At 40.4% G+C, this 20,311-nt stretch overlaps 1 protein-coding gene across 3 annotated transcripts; it reads right to left on the minus strand.

The window, feature by feature from the left end:
- Positions 1-953: 953 nt before the first annotated feature.
- Positions 954-20,068, minus strand: LOC119964579 (transcription factor BTF3 homolog 4). Of its 3 annotated transcripts, none has more exons than XM_038794255.1 (6): positions 19,935-20,068; positions 19,189-19,252; positions 13,867-13,980; positions 11,960-12,161; positions 2,153-2,212; positions 954-1,346 (listed from the first exon to the last, which is right to left on the minus strand). In XM_038794255.1, exons 2-6 carry the CDS (start codon positions 19,240-19,242, stop codon positions 1,300-1,302), a joined length of 477 nt encoding a protein of 158 aa, XP_038650183.1. In that variant the 5' UTR covers positions 19,243-19,252; positions 19,935-20,068; the 3' UTR covers positions 954-1,299. The 3 variants fall into 3 exon arrangements, with proteins under 3 accessions (XP_038650183.1, XP_038650182.1, XP_038650181.1); XM_038794254.1 differs by having other exon boundaries at positions 2,153-2,211; positions 19,893-20,001; XM_038794253.1 differs by having other exon boundaries at positions 2,153-2,211; positions 19,860-19,993.
- Between the last annotated feature and the right edge of the window lie 243 nt (positions 20,069-20,311).

Raw genomic sequence — 20,311 nt, forward strand, 5'->3', positions numbered from 1 at the left:
GCAGTTGATATGCTAATCAGAATTTGTGTAGAACTGTCTGATTATGGATCAAAAATCAATATGCTTATGAAATTCTCATGCATTTCATAGCTGGAATTAGGACAGCAAAAGCTGGTTCAAAAAGAAAACAATAATCTTGACTATATTTAATGAGCAAAAACCAGAGTCCTTCTGAATATTTCTTGTGACTTCAACAGTTGTCTGGTCCTATCTTAGCTCAACAGTTAAATCTTAGATATCAAAATTCTCCTAACTAATCTGGCATTTTTAAGAAACAACTGGGGCGCTTTGCTATCTTACTATGTGTAAATGTACTGCCTCCATCTCGTATATCTCAAGTTTGATTGCCAATATGCAAAGGAAATTGATCCCACCCTGTGCTTTACAACGGATATGTTTCCCTACACCAGGAACAATGCTAGAGTGCCACTTCTGACTGCAGTTCTAGGACACCAAATATAAAGTGCATATGTAGTTAAGACTGGGTGCAGTACTGATTTCCTCCACAATTGAATCATTTAGCACTACTCTCTATTCACGTGAAGAACGGAAAATTGGGATTTACCTAGTAGAATAAATTACTTTATTTATAAGAGAGAGAAAAAAAAATGAAGTTTTAAATATTAGGCAGGGTCTCAATCCACAAGACCTGCCCCAGCCATCATTTGTGTTTGTAGGCCAAGTAGAAAACCATTGCATTTGCAACCATCTGCAGCTTGACATTACAAAACATGGCACAATGACACAAAATAGCTTTGCTATCATGTCTTCCACTTCTGCCATTCTGGAGGAAGACACTGATATCCGCTAAGGGTGTGTTTTAGTGAATTATAAAAGTAAGAATACCCTCTTCAGAAGATAAAATGAAATCAAGGTTTATCCTTTCACCTACTTCCATACAGTCCAATTCAATTAAATGAATATCAAAATTAAATTCACACAATGTACAAGGAGTTAATCAATCTATTTTATTTGCATGTCATGAGGGACAACCTTAAATAAGACTTCTTCGCCAGCTTTCTCACCATTGTGTTTGCAACCTATTCAGGTTACGTTTTAATGAAATCTCACTGTCTTACAAACTTCAGACCAAAGGATTCTCTTTTGGAAGTGCAAAATGCAAACAAGTGATTTCAACCAATTGAAAGATGCTGAACATTCAGCATCATTAAAATATAAAATGCCTTCGTTCACTGTATTTGCAAACTTGTGATTTTTCACTCTTTAATATAGTAAAACTTTGGAATAAGTTTCCTTGTTGGTACAGTCTTTATCCTAGTCTATGGTGTGCCAGCAGCATTAGTTGGCTTCATTCTTTGATGCCTCATCAAAATTTTCAACAAGGTCTGCAAAAACAAACAAAAAAATGCATGGGTTTAAAACATAACTGTTGTACTACGTATGAAACATATTCACCCAATTTGAACATGTCAAGGCAGCAATGATGAAATATACTAATAGAAATGTTAAAGTAACTCCAAAGACTGCAGCATCAGTTTACATTAATCGCAAAAGGATTGATCATTGATTTGATGCCTCAGCAACTCAAAAATTCAGCCCACCAGAACCCAGGTAACAAAATTTCCCAAGTTTACCTTGACCACAAATCTCAGATGAACTATTTAAAATTATGTGAAGGTGGTAGAATTTAGTGCAGAGTACATAAACATTTCCTAGTGTGAGGGCAGCACGGTGGCGCAGTAGTTAGCACTGCTGTCTCACGGCACCGACGGCTCAGGTTCGATCCCGGCTCTGGGTCATTGTCCATGTGGAGATTGCACATTCTCCCCGTGCTTGCGTGAGTTTCGCCCCCACAACCCAAAGATGTGCAGGGTAGGTGGATTGGCCATGCTAAATTGCCCCTTAATTAGAAAAAATGAATTGGGTACTTTAAATTTAAAAAATTTTTTTTTTTTAAATTTCCTGTTGTTGCAACATCCTCCAAATTCAGATAGCCACCAATACATACAGAAGTGAAACTGATCAACACTGACTTCCGTGGTCTTGTTGTGCAAATACATAAATTGAGATAATGACAATGTAATGGGAAGAATGGGAAGAATTGTAAGAACAGGAAATTTCTGTGCTGACAAGAGTTCGCTGGCCAAGAAACCAAAACCAGTTTCCAATGTAAATACTAATTCTCATTTACCTGGAACGTCATCATCTTCTTCATCAATGTCTTCAGCTTTAGGCGTTTTATTATCCAAAACTAGATTGACGAGAAAATATAGTTTAGTTCACTACCCAAGGCTACATTCACCACATTTAACATGCAAACAAATGTTATGATCCCAGTTGACGCTTTTACTGCACAAGAATGGGGCGGCATGTGATGTAGTAGTTAGCATTGGGACTGCAACGCTGAGGACCCAGGTTTGAATCCCAGCCCTGGGTCACTGTCCTTGTGGAGTTTGCACATTCTCCCCATGTCTGCATGAGTTTCACCCGCACAACCCAAAGATGTGCAGATTAGGTGGATTGGCCATGCTAAATTGCCCCTTAATTGGGAAAAAAATACTTGGGTACTCTAAAAAATGGGGAAAAAGTTACTAGACAAGATGATCCCAGAATAGAAGCCTCACTCAAACGACCGTAGCTTTTACTTTTTTTATAAAACGTGGAGGAAGATCAAATGACTGTTAATTAGTTTTAACAAGAAAAAAAACCCTGATTAAACATGAAAAATATGTATGATACAATACTCCTTTACTCCTCCTTTAGCTTAACCATCACACGTGGGTTTTAAGATTAACAGATTACAAAATACATTTGAAGTACAATGACCTCATCAAGTCAAAGTGCCTGAGCACACAGATTGACTGTGGTCAAATAAACATACTCTGCTCTGAACCCAAGTTGATGTTGGTGGATTTCTCCTCAGAATACCCCCAGATGATTGTCACATGAGAATTTCCAAACTCCACACCCAAAAACATGCTTTAAAATATTCTCTTATAGTAATGCTTCCTCTTAGCAGTTTGCATTCCAAAATCCAGATCAGGTTGTCTAAATGACAAACAAAGCAACTACTCCACGACAACAGCAAATCCAGTCCAGAACAGCAATTGTGTTAACTCTATTCCCAGACTATATTAAAATGGCATCAAATGTTCCATTCACCTCCACTTTAAATCTAGTTATCGCAATTATCTATTTAACACTGAACCCGTTGTTTACTTTTCCTTGAATTCTGAACGATACCTTGGTCTCTGTTCTTTTAACTCCAATCATCTTAAACATTCTTGCTGTCCCAATTCCCTGGTGAACTGGATTATATTTTGTTCTTTTGAAGCTTGCATCTTTGCAACTCCCCTGTCCTGCTCCACGTCTCATGGCAGAGTTGAGAGCTGTTCACTCCCCAGTGTCCTGTCTCCCAACTTCTCTGACTTCCAGTTAAAATTAACAAAGGAAAGCCCCCCCCCCCCCCCCCCCCCCCGGTTAAGTGGTCTGCTGCTGCTAAGCAATGTCTTACTTCTATTTACTAATCATGCCATAATCCTCTCCACACACAATAGAATCACAGTTGGAATTGAAACCAACCCCCACACATAAACATCTTTGTCCAGCATGAATCTAACTGCAGGTTTTACCGTTCTAGGCACAGAAACATCAAATTAAATCCATTTAAAGCCACACCTTATTTCAAACATTTACCAATTTAAATATAAACCCCTTAAAATCAGCTGTCTTCCAAACACAAAATGCTACCATGCAGCAAAAACAGAAAATGCTGTAAACTTTCATCAGATCTGACGGCATAGGTGGAGAGAGAACAGATCTAACCTTTTGAGTCTGGATGACTTTATCAGTGTTCTGAGAATATCCAGCTCTGATGACAAGGCAGTAACAACTCCAAACTAATAAGCTCACAAGTAACCCAAATAAATTTATCCCTGATATCTTGTCCAATTCTTATCCCTCAATCAACATCATTAGAACAGACTAGATTATTATAGTGCTGTCTGGAGGAGCTTGCTGTGCACAAATTGACCACCATCTTTCTTAAATTACGACAGCAACTACACTCCAAGAGTACTTAATTGACGTTAAAGCAATTTGGGACATCAAACCTGTGATGGGATCTTGTTCTTTAAAAACACACTAATTAGACACACCTACACATAACTAAGATAGTATGAGGAACCAATTTAAAGGTGCCCCATTCTTGGTTTAATATACCCTAGAAATATCATAACTTTTGGTAAGCATAACAGTGCTTAACATCTCTGACATAACAGTGTTTTTAAGTTGGTTATTTGCCCATACATAGTTTGGATTGTAATTAAGGATTGCAGCAAAATCTGCTGTGCGGCATACCACAATCTCAGAACACAGTAGGAAATGTTTCATCCAATTTAGTCTGTCCTGTTAAAAGCTACATAGATAGCCCCAAAAGTAACATTTACAGAAGAGTTGGGAGAGGGTATTGAGGGATTTTGGTGTGAGGTGCGTCGGAAGAAGAGAGAGAGAGCAAGAGCGAGAGAACCATGTTTATGTTTTTGTTCCTGTCCAAAGCTGGAGGATTACTGGAAGGAGATATTCAGGGTAATCACTAAAGTGGTGCATGTGAAACTGAACCCGGGCCCGCGGGAGGCCATATTCGGGGTGTCGGACCAGCTGGGGTTGGAAAAGGGCGCAGAGGCAGATGCTGTAGCCTTCGTCTCGTTGATCGCCCGAAGGCAGATCCTGTTAGGGTGGAGATCAACCTCTCCACCCTGTGCTCTGGCATAGCAGGGGAACCTGCTGGAATTCTTGACGCTTGCAACGGTTAAATTTGAACTGAGGGGAAGGATGGAGGGGTTCTACAATTTAGGGGCATTATTCATTTTGCACTTTCTAGAATTGGATCACATCGAAAACTATGGGAGGGCGGGGACTGTATGTGTTAATGGTGACTATGGGTGATTCCTGATTTTTTTTTTGTCATTTGTTGATGTTAACATGCAGGTTAATGTCTGGGGTTTGGTGGGAGGATGGGATCGTTGTTATTGATATGGGGATTGACATTACATTCGTTACTGATTATTGTTGGATGTAAATTTGGGAGAAATTGTGGAAAAGGAGAATAAAAAATATTTTTTTTTTTAAAACATTGGGAATTTTACTTCCTCAATATATTCAGGTTGGGCATCCTATGTCATGAGAACGCAAAAGTCCTCAATCTCTAACTTCATTCTTTTGACAATTAACTTAAATCTATGAACTCTAGTTACTGATTCACCAATAATGGAAACACTCTCCAAAAATGCTTCATAAGGAACACGGTGATCAGATTCCTTAACCTTTTCTGTTCTGATGAAGAAAGTTCCAGTTTCTACTGTCTATAGAATCATAGAATTTACAGTGCAGAAGGAGGCCATTCAGCCCATCGAGTCTGCACCGGCTCTTGGAAAGAGCACCCTACCCAAGGTCGACAACTCCACCCTATCCCCATAACCCAGTAACCCCACCCAACACTAAGGGCAATTTTGGACACGAAGGGCAATTTATCATGGCCAATCCACCTAACCTGCACATCTTTGGACTGTGGGAGGAAACCGGAGGAAACCCACGCACACACTGGGAGGATGTGCAGACTCCGCACAGACAGTGACCCAAGCCGGAATCGAACCTGGGACCCTGGAGCTGTGAAGCGATTGTGCTAGCCACAATGTTACCCTACTGCCCTTTCACCCGTGATAATATCCCACGGAATCTTTCCTGCACCTGTGCCATAACATAAGCAAATAGGAGTGGTAGGCCATTCAGCTTTTTGAGCTCGCTTCCCATTCAACACGAGGTCTTCTACCTCAACTCTAGAGATCTACTGTAAAGTAAGCAGCTCAAAACTGGGCAATAATTTAAATGCAACATCAGCAAAATTGTGCATGTCTACCACTATCCATTATTTCCCAAATTTATATAACCTGGGACTTTTTTTAATAAAATAGCTTTATTTACATATCCTCACAGCTCTAAAGCTGCAGTCACAAACACAGACATTCCAAAATATTTAATAATCAATGCAGTATTTTGAAATGCAGTCACTCCTGTAACAGTCACAGGCAAGTGTAACAACTAATTAGTGCACTAAAACGGTCCCACAAGCACCAATGAGATAAATGACTATCTGCTTTAGTGATATTTGTTAAGGAATAAAAGTTGACCATCACACTGGGAGAATTTTCCTATTCTTTCAAAAACCGCCATGGCATCTTTTATGTTCTGTCAAAAAGTGAACAACGGTCAGTTTAATTACTCATCTGAAAGGCAGATGTGTAAGTGTTTAAGTGTTCAAGTGTTTAAGTCTCGAGAATGGGGCTTGAATCATGATCTTTCAATTCAAGAGGTGAGTGCTACCAAAGAGACAAAGTTAAAAAACCTGAGCCTTCAAGTCTCTAAACTCATCCTTTCAAAGTTCTATCATTTTGTGTATTTGTCTTACTAAAACATATTTTTCAATACATTTGTTGTCAAATCTGTCTGCCGTATATTCCTCTTCAATATCCCATGTCCCCATTGCTCCTTTTGTCAATGACCATAAATCTGTGCCCTCTTGTTCCTTCCACAACGGAAATGATTTTTTCCTATCTACTCTGCTCATTCTCATGATTTTAATGCCTCTTTCACCCCCATCATACAATATGTCCGTCATTTTCTTGATTAACACATCTCCTCAAAAATTCCAGGATTTGCTTCTTTTAATTCTCAGCCTCATCGTTTAGACATTGAAACTTAAACATGATGTAACTTGATGGGGCAAGTTGTTGCCAATCTGAACAATTGGCAGCAAGCCCCTCCCAGTCATTAATGTCAATACTGCCGTACCTCAAGGAGAGCTTCAGATGATCTCTGAAGCATTTACGCTGTCCTCCCCTGGAATGTTGGTCATTTCAGTTGAACAAAAAACAGGACCTGGCAAGTAAGATGGTTTTCTGACAGTGTCCAGACCAAAGTTGATTTTGAATGGGTTTTAGCTGAATGTTTGTGGAGCTGGATTCAAGAAGGACACTAGCGTTTGTTCCACTGTCCTCCCATTGAATCTGTTGTCGCAGATGAATTAATGATCAGATTTCTCTAGCACTGTTATGTGTTGCTGGTCTCATTGCAGGACAGGAGTATGATGATGACGACAACAGTTCTGTTCACAAGGACATTGGTGATTTTCAGAGGTCTTTGTTGCTGAACACTCACTGCTGTAGTTTCTAGAAGACTGTGCTGGTGCAGCTCATCCGGTGCTGGGTCTCCTCATCAATGATGGCCTTTCCTGGGAAGTAGCTGCCAAGCTTTGAGAAGCGCTCAACATATTCCAGAGTGTTGCCATCAACATAAACTAGAGGAGAAAATTTGGCTGACCAGGTGTGGGTTATGGGGATCAAGGGTTATGGGGAGAAGGCAAGATAATGGGGATGAGAAAATATCAGCCATGATTGAATGGGCCAAGTGGCCTAATTCTGCTCCTATTTCTTATGGTCTTATGGGTTGATAGTTTTGCTTTGGCAACATTCAACAAGCCAAGACTCTTGTGTGGAGAATTAAAGAGATCTGGTGGCGTACAATCTGGTGCACAGTAGGCAATGACATTGAAGTCATCTGCAAACTATAGATCATGTATGTTTCTGGCGGTCGGTTTAGGTTTGACACGGAGCTGACGGAGGCTAAAGAGTTTTCCATCGAGATGATATTTAATGTTGACAATAGCGAGCTGTTAATCTTTGACTAAGTGACAAATCACTGTCAGATAGATTGTAAATTGTATGGGATTATGTTTCAGATCAGATCACCTCAAGAGAGTTGCAATCATACCATCATGTTACAATTGTAGGATTTAAGTTTCTTGGTCTTCCAAATCTTTGCACAGAGCCATGCAATTTACTGAGCTCTCATTTCCACACCACCATCCAAGAATCAATGGTCATTTTGATTAGGAGAGAAAGAACTTTCCAAAAATCCACCCAAAATGTATTAGTTTAAATCTGTGGCCCCTTGTTTTATTTAAGAATAAATTTATAGTTCCACATCGTGTTACCTCCCCTTGATTGACCGCCTCCAATAAATATCTACTGTTTTCTTACCTTTTAATCCAAAGCTTTTTATACCCAAGACTTACCCTCAAAACAATTTTGAGTTTAACAAAGGCTTGGGTGAGATAATCTATATAACTATAGGCACAAAGCTTCATATTGGAGCGTTACTTCCTCAAAGAAGTCAATAAGTTTCATCAGACAAGATCAATCCTCACGCCCTGAAAATCCATGTATTTAGTTCTCCTCTGCACTCCATTCTAGCAATTTCATTTTTCTTCTTACCATCTCAGCCTATTTTCTCCTTCCCAACAATATTTTTGGAGGTCCATTTGATTTCCTGTTATTAGCTGCAGATCTATATTATTTCAGAGTCTCATTTTAATTCTCTTTAGTCACTTAAAAGGACTTTTGCTGCACTTTAATTCTTGTAGAAACGTATCCATTGTTTCCTAAAGCAAGATTCAGCATTACAACTGTGTTGGGCAAAAAACATATCGAGGGGCAGCATGGTGGCTAGCACTGCTGCCTCACGGCACCAAGGTCCCAGGTTCGATCCGGGCTCTGGGTGGAGTTTGCACATTCTCCCCATGTTTGCGTGGGTTTCACCCCCACAACCCAAAAGATGTGGTCAGGTGGTTTGGCCACGCTAAATTGCCCCTTAATTGGAAAAAATGAATTGGGTACTCTAAATTTTTTTTAAAAAAAATATCCAGGAAACAATCCTGGACTCCCCCAACCCTCCTTCTTTGCCAGCTATATATATTTTACACTGACCTACCTCTGGGTTTTAAAATGTCACCCATGATATGGGCGCATTTTCTCTGACTTCTCTATTCTTCCCGTTTTTGGTCTAAACAAACTCTTAATGGAGTAACAGTTCCATTAATTCTAATATGAACTTAAGAATTAGGAGCAGAAACAGGCAATTTAGCCCTTCAAGCCTGCTCCACCATTCAATCAGGTCAAGGCTGATCTCTTCCTGGTCTCAAATCCACCTCCCTGCCTGTTCTCCACATCCCTTTAATCAATTTTTCATCAGGAATATATCTATTTCCTTCGTCAAACCATTTAATGATTCAGATTCCACCACACTATGGGCCAGCAAGTTCCACAAATTCACCAACCTCTGCGAGAAGTAGTTCCTCCTCATCTCGGATTTAGATCTAGCGCCTCTCAATCTATATCTGTGACCTCTCGTTCTTGATCACCCCACATTAGGTCTACTTTTACTTTATCAATCCCTTTTAGTATTTTATATACCTCTTAACAGATCCCCTCTCATTCTACTAAACTCCAGCAAGTAGAAGCCAAACTGTTCAGTCTTTCATATATGTTAACCCTTTCATCCCCATTATCAATCTAGTGAACCACTTCTGAACTGCCTCCAATGCCACCACATCCTTCCACAAATAAGGAGACCAAAACACAATAATCCAGATGTGGTCTCACCAACACCCTCGAAAATTGCAACAACACTTCTCTACTTTTATACTCCAGTCCTTCTGCAATAAACACTAAAATTCAATTTACCTTTTTTATTATATGTTGTACCTGCATACTAACTTTCTGTAATTCATGAACAAAGACACCCAGATCACTCTGCTCAGACTCTGCATTTTGAATCTGCTTTCCATTTAGATAATAACTCGCCCTTCCATTTTTTCGGCCAAAATGGATAACCTCACACTTCACCACATCAAACTCCATCTGCCCCTTTTTGGCCCATTCTCCTAGCCTATCCATATCAGTCTGTAAACTCTATCTCCTCTTTGCAGCCTGCTTTCCCACCTAATTTAGTGTAGTCCACAATTTCTGCACTCTGTCCCTGCCTGCAGATCATTTATATAGATTTTAAACAGTTGAGGTTTGAAGGCTGACCCCTGCGGCACCCCAATAGTTACAGTTCGCCATTATCCACCTTGTTGGTTATATCCTCAAAGAACTCAAGCGTAACTTACCCTTCATAAAACCATGCTGACATGGTGGATTGAGCTGTCTTTCCAAAAGCTGTCATCTCTTCCTTAATGATTGATTCCAGCAACCTCCCCATCACAGAGGTCAAGCTAATCAGTCTATACTTGCCTACTTTTTGCCCCTCCCCCTTTTTGAATAGGGGTGTCGTATTAGCATGTTTCCAATCCCCCAGGACCTTTTCAGAATCAAGAGAATTTTGAAATATCATAACCAATGCATCCACCTTCTCTGCTGCCACCCCCTTTAATACCCTAGGGTGCAAGCCAACAGGTCCCAGAGATTTAGCTTCCTTTAATCCCATTAGTTTATTCAATATCTTCCCTATGTTGCAATGCTGCAATTGAATCTTTGATTAAAATGGCTACCTCCTCCTATTCTTTAGCCAGGAATGTTCAGGTTCTAGGGCTAGCAGCCAAAACCAGTGTGAAAATTCACAAGGCAATATACACTGAAGCCAAACAATGTACAACCATCAACACATAAAAGCAAAATCAGAATAAAAGTAAGTTTCTGTTTGGAGTTACTGTAGAAAATATATACTGCACTGTGGGGACTAAATCCTGGTCCAATATATTATAATAAATACAAGCATTAGCTCAGTGGTAGCATTAATCTAAGGTGACACTCCAGTACAGTATTGAGGTAATGCAGCACTGGTGGAAGTGCTGTCTTTCAAATGAGACAGGAACCAGATATCTTAACTACCTTCTCAAGGGAGTGAACAAGATCTCCTGGAGTGAGGGCAGCACGGTGGCACAGTGGTTAGCATCGCTGCCTACGGCGCTGAGGACCTGGGTTCGAATCCCGGCCCTGGGTCACTGTCTGTGAGGAGTTTGCACATTCTCCCCGTGTCTGCATGGGTTTCACCCCTACAACCCAAAAGATGTGCAGGGTAGGTGGATTGGCCACGCTAAATTGCCCCTTAATTGGAAAAGATAATTGGGTATTCTAAATTTTTAAAAAAAGATCTCCTGGAAGTGGAGGAGATCATCTACATTTCCTGGTCAATTTTTATTCATCAACTAAGATTAGCACTGCTGCCTCATGGCGACAAGGTCCCAGGTTCGATCCTGGTTCTGGGTCATTGCCCATGTGGAGTTTGCACATTCTTCCTATGTTTGCATGTGCTTCGCACCCATGTTTGTATGGGTTTCGCAACCACGATCCAAAGATGTGCAGGCTAGGCGGATCGGCCACATTAAATTACTCCTTAATTGGAAAAAAATCAATTAGGTACTCAATCTTTTTTTTAAAACTAACAGATTATCTGGATATTATTTCATTCCTTTTTTGGGACTTCATTGTGTGCAGACTAGCAGCCACATTTCGTACATTATAGCAGTGATGTCACTTTGAAAGCACTTAATTGGCTGTAAAATGCTTTAGAATATCATGAGGTTGCAAAAGGTGCTAAATAAATACAAGATCTTTATTTGAAAACTTGCTGTTGGTAGTTATCTAAAAAAAATTAAACGGAATCTTTGTCTTGTCAGTCACTGTGGCCCATCTTATATAAAGGCAGTGCAATAGGCTGCAAAGTGAGTCCTTTGCTTGTCAACATAAAGATCAACCAGCACAGATCTACATTCCCATGGAAGATAATGTTCACAGGCCGGCACAGTGGTTAGCACTGCCATGGCACTGAGGATCCGGGTTCAATCCTGGCCCCGGGTCAATGTCGGTGTGGAGTTTGCACATTCTCCGTGTTTGCGTGGGTCTCACCGACACAACCCAAAGATGTGCAGGGTAGGTGGATTGGCCACGCCAAATTGCCCCTTAACTGGAAAAATAGAATTGGGTACTTTAAATTAAAATTTAAAAAAAGATGATGCTCGCTTTGTTTTCTTTAGCTTGGAAAATCCACTGTACATTAGAAAAATCCGGACTAAGACCAGCTTTTTATTTTTAAAAAATCTAACAATGCAGGTATAATTATGTAAACTACTCTTTTGATATAAAGATGACCGTATACATACCTTGCCGTGGCAATTGCTCAGCTAACTTTCTAAGACTTGTTAGACTGTCAGCTCCAAGCTGGCTGAGAATGCCTGGAAGCATTTCTGTGATTTGTTTTGTCTCAGCATGGCCGGTAATAGCAAAGGTATTGGCAGATAATGAGGCTTGCACTTTAGGATTATTGAAGTGAATGACCTGACCATCATCTTTAATCATATTCACCTGTTGGCACAAAATAGAAATAGTCAAGTGTGCCAATCATCCGAAAGCAAAATATTTTCAATACTAGTGTAAAATAGCAATTTCAGTAGCTCTCTCAGGGAATCAGTTGATGAGCATAAATCATGAATTTCCTCTATTACTGTACAGGTTTGTTCAATTTCATGCATTATTCCAAAAGCATTGCTATGTGGTTAGTCCAGGCATTGTCAAACTCGGGGGCGTGACCCATGGGCGACTGTCAGGAGGGCTGCGGAGCAGTCCGTTGCGGCGCTACCGATCATGCAAATCTGCACGCAACAGCCAGCTGTTCAAAACGCCGGCTGCAAGCGGCCTTCAAAATGGCTGTGAACATCCAGATCATCTGTGCGCATGCGCAAAACTATGCGCGTGTGCCAATGATCGGGCACATGCAATGTGGCCACTTTTTTCTTTAAATGGTCGCAGCTTTTTGTTTTACAAGTTTGGGGGGGGGTTTATTCATTTAATTTATTCTTTTTTACAAGTTTGGGGGGGGGGGGGGGTTATTTGATAAAATTTTACAGGAAAAAAAATGCAGATCTTTAGACAGATAGAGACTCCATACGTTCCGACACCGGAAGGCTTCACCTTCATCCAACAGGTTCCACTGGAGGAGCGTGTACGAGGACCAACGGGACCCAAAACCATTTCCTCCATTTTTGTCAGCAGCAAACAAGGTAAGAGAAAATGGTGGGTCACGCAGGTTCACAAAAATGGGTACCCGGAAAAAAAGGTTTGAAGAACAATGGGTTAGCCAGTGCCACCAGTCTCCACTATCCAGACCAACTGGCCATCCTTCATCCTCAAGATCATTCAATGAAATTCATTTCATGAATCATAAAGCAACAAAATAGGGAAACCACATCCAACTTTACTCATAACCAATATCAATAGGTCCATATTTTTCAATAGCAGTTACTGTACAACTATCAGGATTAGGAACCATAGCCCAGGCCAATTTGCACTGCCCAATGTGTTTTGATCAATGGTTTATTTAGCAAGACTAGAGAATGAACCATGGAACTTTGTGGCACAACGCACCTTGTATTTACAAGTTGACAGAAGAGGTAATGTACATTCTTTTAGGTAGTTCACCAAACTCATTATGTGCCATGAATGTATTTTATGATTGAACTGCTAAGCACTTCTCTAAAGAAATTTAGGTGGCACAAAAAAGCCCATGCTAATTGCACTGTTCCACTATACAAAATCTATGCTGGAAAGAAAACTCAATGTCAGCAAGATAACTACAATGGAATCATGTTACATACAATAGACTGACATCAGGAAAATAAGTTTCTAACAAAACAAGGTTCGGAATGCACCCGTAAGTGGTTAGCACTGTTGCCTCACAGCGCCGAATTCAATCCCGGCCCCACGTTATTGCCTCTGTGAAGTTTGCACATTCTTCCATGTCTGCGTGGGTTTCAGCCCCACAAATCCAGGGTAGATTGACCATGCTAAATTGTTGTACAAATTTTTTGTGCCACCTAAATTTCTTTAGAGAAGTGCTTAGCAGTTCAATCATAAAATACATTCATGGCACATAATGAGTTTGGTGAACTACCTAAATGGAAAACAAAATTGGGTACTCTAAATGTATGTTAAAGAAAGGAATGCACCTTAACATTTGTGAAGTTTTCACAAAATATTAAGCCATCAAATAACGAAGTGATGCAAAACATACCTCCTCAATTCCAGCAATATTATTAACTGCCAGTTTCTTCAGAGAACTTTGCAATTTCTTGTCATCAGCTGTAGCTGTTCGGTGCACTACCTTCTTCTTTCTGCGAGCTGTACCCTGACAAATTGCATTGATTACAAAGTTAAATCAGTTTAGCCAACAACTAGTCAAAAGGTAAAACATACATGAATGCGTCCTTTGTTTTAAGTTTAAATTTTTTAACTGCTAATCAAACAAACCCAAGAGATCTTTATGTAGAATCCCACCATCGATTCAGTAACATAAACATTTAGTTTCAAATATAACTTATCTGCACAATAACACAAGATTATGCAAATGTTTATTTTAACACACTTGATGCACACTGCTGCCTCACAGCGCCGAGGACCCAGGGTCACTATCTGTGTAGAGTTTGCACATTCTCCCCTTGTCTGCATGGGTCTCACCCCCACAACCCAAAAAGATGCACAGGGTATGTGAATTGACTATGCTAAATTGCCCCTTAATTGGGGAAAGAAAAATTTGGTACTCAATTTATTAAAAACACACTTAATGCAAAGCTTCTTTGCAATCTGATAACAATGCATTATTTTACATGAACTTGGCAATAAAGTAGTATATAATTGACAAAACAATGTTTATTTTAAAAGTCCTTTGTTCTGTTACTATTATAATTTTGGTTAGTTTAATAGATGCACTCAGAGACTTTTTCCAATGCTGCTGTGACCAAATCTAACAATGGATAAACATTCTCAAGGGAAGCAGCTGGAAAGTGCAATACATCAGGCAGACACAAGGGCAAAAATCACAACATTATGTCACTAGACTATTCTAATGTATTAATAATCTTGATCTGTTGATTAAAGTTATTGCACGATTTTAAAAAAACATTGACCAGTGGAATGATGCTAAGTACAAACAATCCAGCCATGCGCAAAAGGTAATGGCTGGACTGTGAAAACTAAAGACCGACCCCCAGAAACAATAGTAAAATAATAAAAATGTATTTTTTTTATTACTATAAATAGGTTAAATGCACAACACACAAATGAGTAATTATGGTAAGCAATATTGAAATTAAAGATGGTGAAAGATTTAACATTAGCATTGCAACGGTCATATTAGGTCCAGGTTTATGTCAATCCCACAATTTAGAAACTCAGTGATATTTTGATTCTTGCAGGTAATTTGTAAACTGGAATATAACTATATTAACATATTTTCTAAATTCTTCCTCTGTGAACCCAAACAGGCACCGGAATGTGGCGACCAGGGGCTTTTCAAAGTAACTTCATTGCAGTATTTTTTTAAAGAAAATATTTTATTGAGGCATTTATAATTTTAACATTTTAAACAAAGAGATCCAACACACTGAAACCCCACATTCATTGCAGTATTAATGAAAGCCTACTTGTGACAATAAAGATCATTATTATATCTTTTTGTCAAGAAGAGAAGCTGCTTTTAAAAAAATTAATTTAGAGTACCAATCAATTTTTTCCAATTAAGGGGCAATTTAGCCCGGCCAATCCACGTAGCCTGCACACCTTTGGGTTGTGGGGGTGAAACCCACACAAACACGAGGAGAATGTGCAAACTCCACATGGACAGTGACCCAGAGCCAGGATTGAACCAGGGACCTCGGCGCCGTGAGGCAACAGGGCTAACCCACTGCACCACTGTGCTGCCAAGAGAAGCTTTTGAGGTAAACTAACAGTAGTGTGTTTGGCGATTTAAGAGATTTCAAAGTTGTCAAACACAGCCTGGTTGCTCATTATGATCCCAATCTTAGTTGTGACATCCCTGGCTCAAAACTGTAACCGTTATTTTTTTAAAAATAAAACTTGGAGGAACAGACTCACAGGACCGCTAATTAGTTTTAACAAGGAAAAAATATTTATTAAACATGAAAAATTGCTTTATGATACAATACGCCTTTACTCCCCCCCCCCCCCCCCCCCCCACCCCTCCATTTTAACAATCACACACAGAGCCAAGATTAACATGTGTTACAACATACATCTTAATCTACAATGGTCTCATTAAGACAAAGTCCCTTTTAAGCACACCAAGGGATGTGGGCAAATAAACCCCTCTGAACCCCAAGTGAAGGGTTGTGGATGTCTCCTCAGAATCCCCACAAATGACTGTCATGCGCAAGTTTCCAAACTCCACTCTCCCAAAAACACACTTAAAAATCATAAGTATGCGTTTCCTTAGTGGCTTGCATTCCATAATCCAGACCAGGTTTTCCAAATGACACTTGTAAACAAAGATTCTGCACCATTTCTAACTGCTAATCCAGTCCAGTATTTTATATCAACCTCTTTAGATACTATTGAGGCTTTCAAAAGGGAAGTGGACAAGCACTGAATATAGAATAGAACAGTACAGCACCGTTAGGATTTATTTGTCTTGACTACTGCGCAAAGCTCACCATTGCTTTAACTCTCGATTCCCAGAATGTACTAAAATGGCATCAGATTTATTTTACACTGTCCCAGTTTAAATCTTGTTACGGCAATTGTTTCTTTAACTCAGAACATTTTTTTAACTTTTCATTGAATTCTTCTGAAAAATACTTTGTTCACTTAATCCAACTTATTTGATACTATTTGTCTAGTTTCCTTAATAAGCTGGACTTTTTCTGGAATGTTTTCTCTTTTTTAAAAATAAATTTAGAGTGCCAAATTCATTTTTTTTTCCAATTAAGGGGCAATTTAGCATGGCCAATCCACCTATCCTGCACATCTTTGATTGTGGGGACGAAACTCACACAAACACAGGGAGAATGTGCAAACTCCACGCAGTGACCCAGAGCCGGGATCAAACCTGGGACCTCAGCGCCGTGATGCAGCAGTGCTAACCACTGCACCACCGTGCTGTTCTTGAATTTGTTTTCTTAACCATTACGGCGTAGTATAGCTTTTCTTCTAGCAACGCTGATGGAGATATACCCATTTTTGAATGCTAAAAACAGCTGTTTGTAGCTAAGCTTAGAGAGCTGCCTTCCCTCTCACTACATATTTCCAACTGCAATCAAATTAGCTAAACTAAAACTTAAAAGCTTCTCTAATCTCACAAGGCCCAGAAGTGGCACAGTGGATAGCACTGCTTCCTCACAGCACCAGGGACCCGGGTTCGATTTGAATCTCAGTTAACTGTCTGTGTGGAGTTTGCATATTCTCCCCATGTCTACATGGGTTTCCTCTGGGTGCTCCAGTTTCCTCCCACAGTCCAAAGATGTGCAGGTTAAGTGGATTTACCATGTCAAAGGGTGGGGATTGGGCTTTGCAGGGTTGGTACAGTCTTGATGAGTCAAATTGCCTCCTTCGGCGCTGTAGAGATTCTTTGATTCGCTAAGCAACCATGGCTGGCTTACTTATTCTTCATGCTGTAGCCCTCTCCAAGACCAATAGTAACACAACCAACCCCCACACATACAAACACCGTTGTTCAGCATGAATCTAACTCTAGGTTTTACCCTTCCAGGTATAGAAACACCAAATTAAACACAATTAAAACTATATCTTATTTCTAATGTTGACCAATACAAATATAAATCCCGTAAAACTACATTTGCTTTCCTCACAATTAATGAGGAACAAAACATATTTGCACTTTGTACCAGTACTGACCTCTTGGGTCAAGCCATCCTCCAAATTAAAAGTAAACCTCCTTTAAAATTCCACATGCAATGTGGCAAATCAGAACAACACTTCAGAACCAGTTTGCATTCTTCGTGAGAGTACTGTTCTGGGGTTGGGGGTTTACGCTTTAGTAAAGAAAATTATACCTCCAAATCGTTACTTAATTCAAAAGTAAAATGATACATAAAGGCCTCCTGTATTATAGTTTAAACTTTCGAACTGCTGATTAAACCAACCTCAAGTTCTTTTGTAGATTCTCAGCATTGATATCAGCAAAATGAATTTTTCTTTGTATAGTTATATTTTGTAATTGCCAGGATTTGGGCAGTACTGGCAAGGCTGGCATTTGTTGCCTAATCCCAGTTGCCAAGGTGATGGGTCATCTTCTCAAATTGCTGTAGCCCATGTAGTAAAGGAACTCCCAAAATGCTTTTTCTGCAAATGCCTAATGTAACATGCACTGAATTGCTTTGAATTAAAGCAGTCTTAATAGTAATTGCCACCGCCATCTTGCAAACAGCAATGAGATAAAAGGGCTCAACAAAGAGTCATCGGACTTAAACGTTAGCTCTTTTCTCTCCCTCCAGATTCTGCTGAGATTTTCCAGCATTTTCTCTTTTGTTTCAAGATTCCAGCACCGCAGTAATTTGCTTTTATTTATGAGATAAAAGAGTAATCTTTTCCACTCTATATTGTTGTTTGAGGGAATCAGGACATTTGTCACTCTGCTAAATACTGCAATTGAATCTTAGAACATCCAGAACAGACAACTAGGGCCTCAGTTTAACATCTTACTTGAAGGATTGCCTACAATGACACCTACTTTCCCAGTTCTGCATTGACGTGTTAGGCCAAATTGCACACTCTGGGCCCTGAACCCATAATATTAATCTTCATTGCCACAAGTAGGCTTACATTAACAGTGCAATGATGTTACCGTGAAAAGTCCCAAGTCGCCACATTCCAGCGCTGTTCGGATACATGGAGGGAGAATTCACAATGTCCAAATGACCTAACAGCGCATCTTATGGGACTTGTGGGAGGAAACTGGAGCACCCAGAGGAAACTCACACAGACACGGGGAGAAAACGGGGAGAACGTTCAGACTCTGCACAGACAGTGACCCAAGGTGCGACTCAGACCTGGGACCCTGGAGCTGTGAAGCAACAGTGCTAACCACTGTGCTACCGTGCCACCCCTCAAAGCTTCCAATTAAGAGATTACGGGAATGCTCAAGATGCATATTAACAAAAAGAAATCTATATTAAAAAACCCTTCAAGTCACACTCTATCTCGATATTGACATTCTACTGCTCAGGAAGATTTTACAATTTTAGCCAATCTCAGTCAAGTTCAGTGTGTTGGTGACAACTGTTGTCACCTGTTCCATGTTATGCCCATTTAATAACCTTGGCATACAGGCAAAAACTGGGTGGAAATTTTAAAAATCACATGCATTTAGATGGTGCAATACACAAGTAGTCAATTTGAGACATTAGTAGAGTGCAATGAGTGACTACACTTCAAAAATACTTCATGGAGTGTAAAACACTTCAGACGTCCTGAGGTCATGAAAGGTACTATATAAATGCAATGTCAGTGAAAACGAAAGGAAAGCGAGAAGTGATCTGCATTGTATTAAACAATTTTAACTGTAATTAGACAAGGATCTCACCTTTCCACCTATCCGGACCTGAGCCTGCAGTTTAGCTAACTTTTCCTGATTCATAGTGTTTCCCCTGGAGAAAAAAAGCGAATAGGAGTTAAAATGATCGGTATTTGCATCTAGATTTATTTGCAGAAATATGAAATGCAATTTATCCTGTTAAGTCAAAATATTGTTTTTACTCAAAATTTGCAAATTTACAATTTCGTACAGTTTTAACATCTGCACACTCCAGTCTAATCTTCTGAAAATATAAACAATTCCTAAATTTATTCCTCGCAACTCTGCTCCACTTCGAGGCATGTCTCAAACACTAAGTACAAATGGACGGTGCAAAATTGAAAACTTCAGCTGCACTCACGCTGTGTCGCTCCTGAAGGTAAGCGACAGCAGCAATGCAGCCCACTCCGATTGGTAAAACTTCGGATCCCAGAAAACCACCACGCTTCTCCGAACAGACGCTGCAGGTTTAATGCACTTTCCTTGCCCCCACCTGCCCAAGAAGTCAGGACGCGGCCTAACGTTCCCGGCCTCTGAACGGCAACCAGCCGCTAAATTAGCGCAAACAACCCGCTTTTAAAATCCTAGCTGCCAACTAGTTTTTTTCTATTTGTTCCAACGATATGAATCCGACCCACAGCATAACCCGTAACCCGCCCGGACGCGGATTTCAGCTCCACCTTATCAAGGCGGCCGACTGCCCAACGACTTACGGTCACAGCAAACTTTTCTTGCCCACCCCCCTTCTCACAAACCTTATTATGTTTGCCCGGACCCAAAGGAAACACGCGGTGAGCAAGATGGCGGATATGGAAAGAGATGGAGGTCGGGAGACGGAATGCGAGCGATCATTGCGTCATTCCGCACTCGACGCACCCGCGCTGCCAACGTCACGCACGCACCCCACCCCACCCGCCCATGCGCAGTGACTAGCGGAGCGGCGACGGGACCGGAGGGGAGGTTCGTGCAAAAAAAGCCCAGCACCGCTGAAAATGAGTGGTGCCCGGGCGCAGCTGAAGAATAGAAGAGTGGAGTCGCAGTCGGTTCACGAGCCCTATTACGAACTTCTACTAGCTCAGTGAGACTCCTTTGAAAAAGAAGTGGCAGACAATTAACTGCACTGAAGTAGACT

This window comes from Scyliorhinus canicula, chromosome 4 (genome assembly GCF_902713615.1).
Source record: "Scyliorhinus canicula chromosome 4, sScyCan1.1, whole genome shotgun sequence".
In the NCBI taxonomy this organism is placed as follows: domain Eukaryota; kingdom Metazoa; phylum Chordata; class Chondrichthyes; order Carcharhiniformes; family Scyliorhinidae; genus Scyliorhinus; species Scyliorhinus canicula.

Coding starts and splice junctions, on each gene's coding strand:
- LOC119964579 (XM_038794254.1), bottom strand. CDS start 19,242: ATGAATCAGGAAAAGTTAGCTAAACTGCAGGCTCAGGTCCGGATAGGT. Junction 13,981..19,188: donor AGGTCCGGATAGGTGGAAAG/GTGAGATCCTTG, acceptor GCAATTTGTCAG/GGTACAGCTCGCAGAAAGAA. Junction 2,212..11,959: donor TGAGCAATTGCCACGGCAAG/GTATGTATACGG, acceptor CGTCAATCTAGT/TTTGGATAATAAAACGCCTA.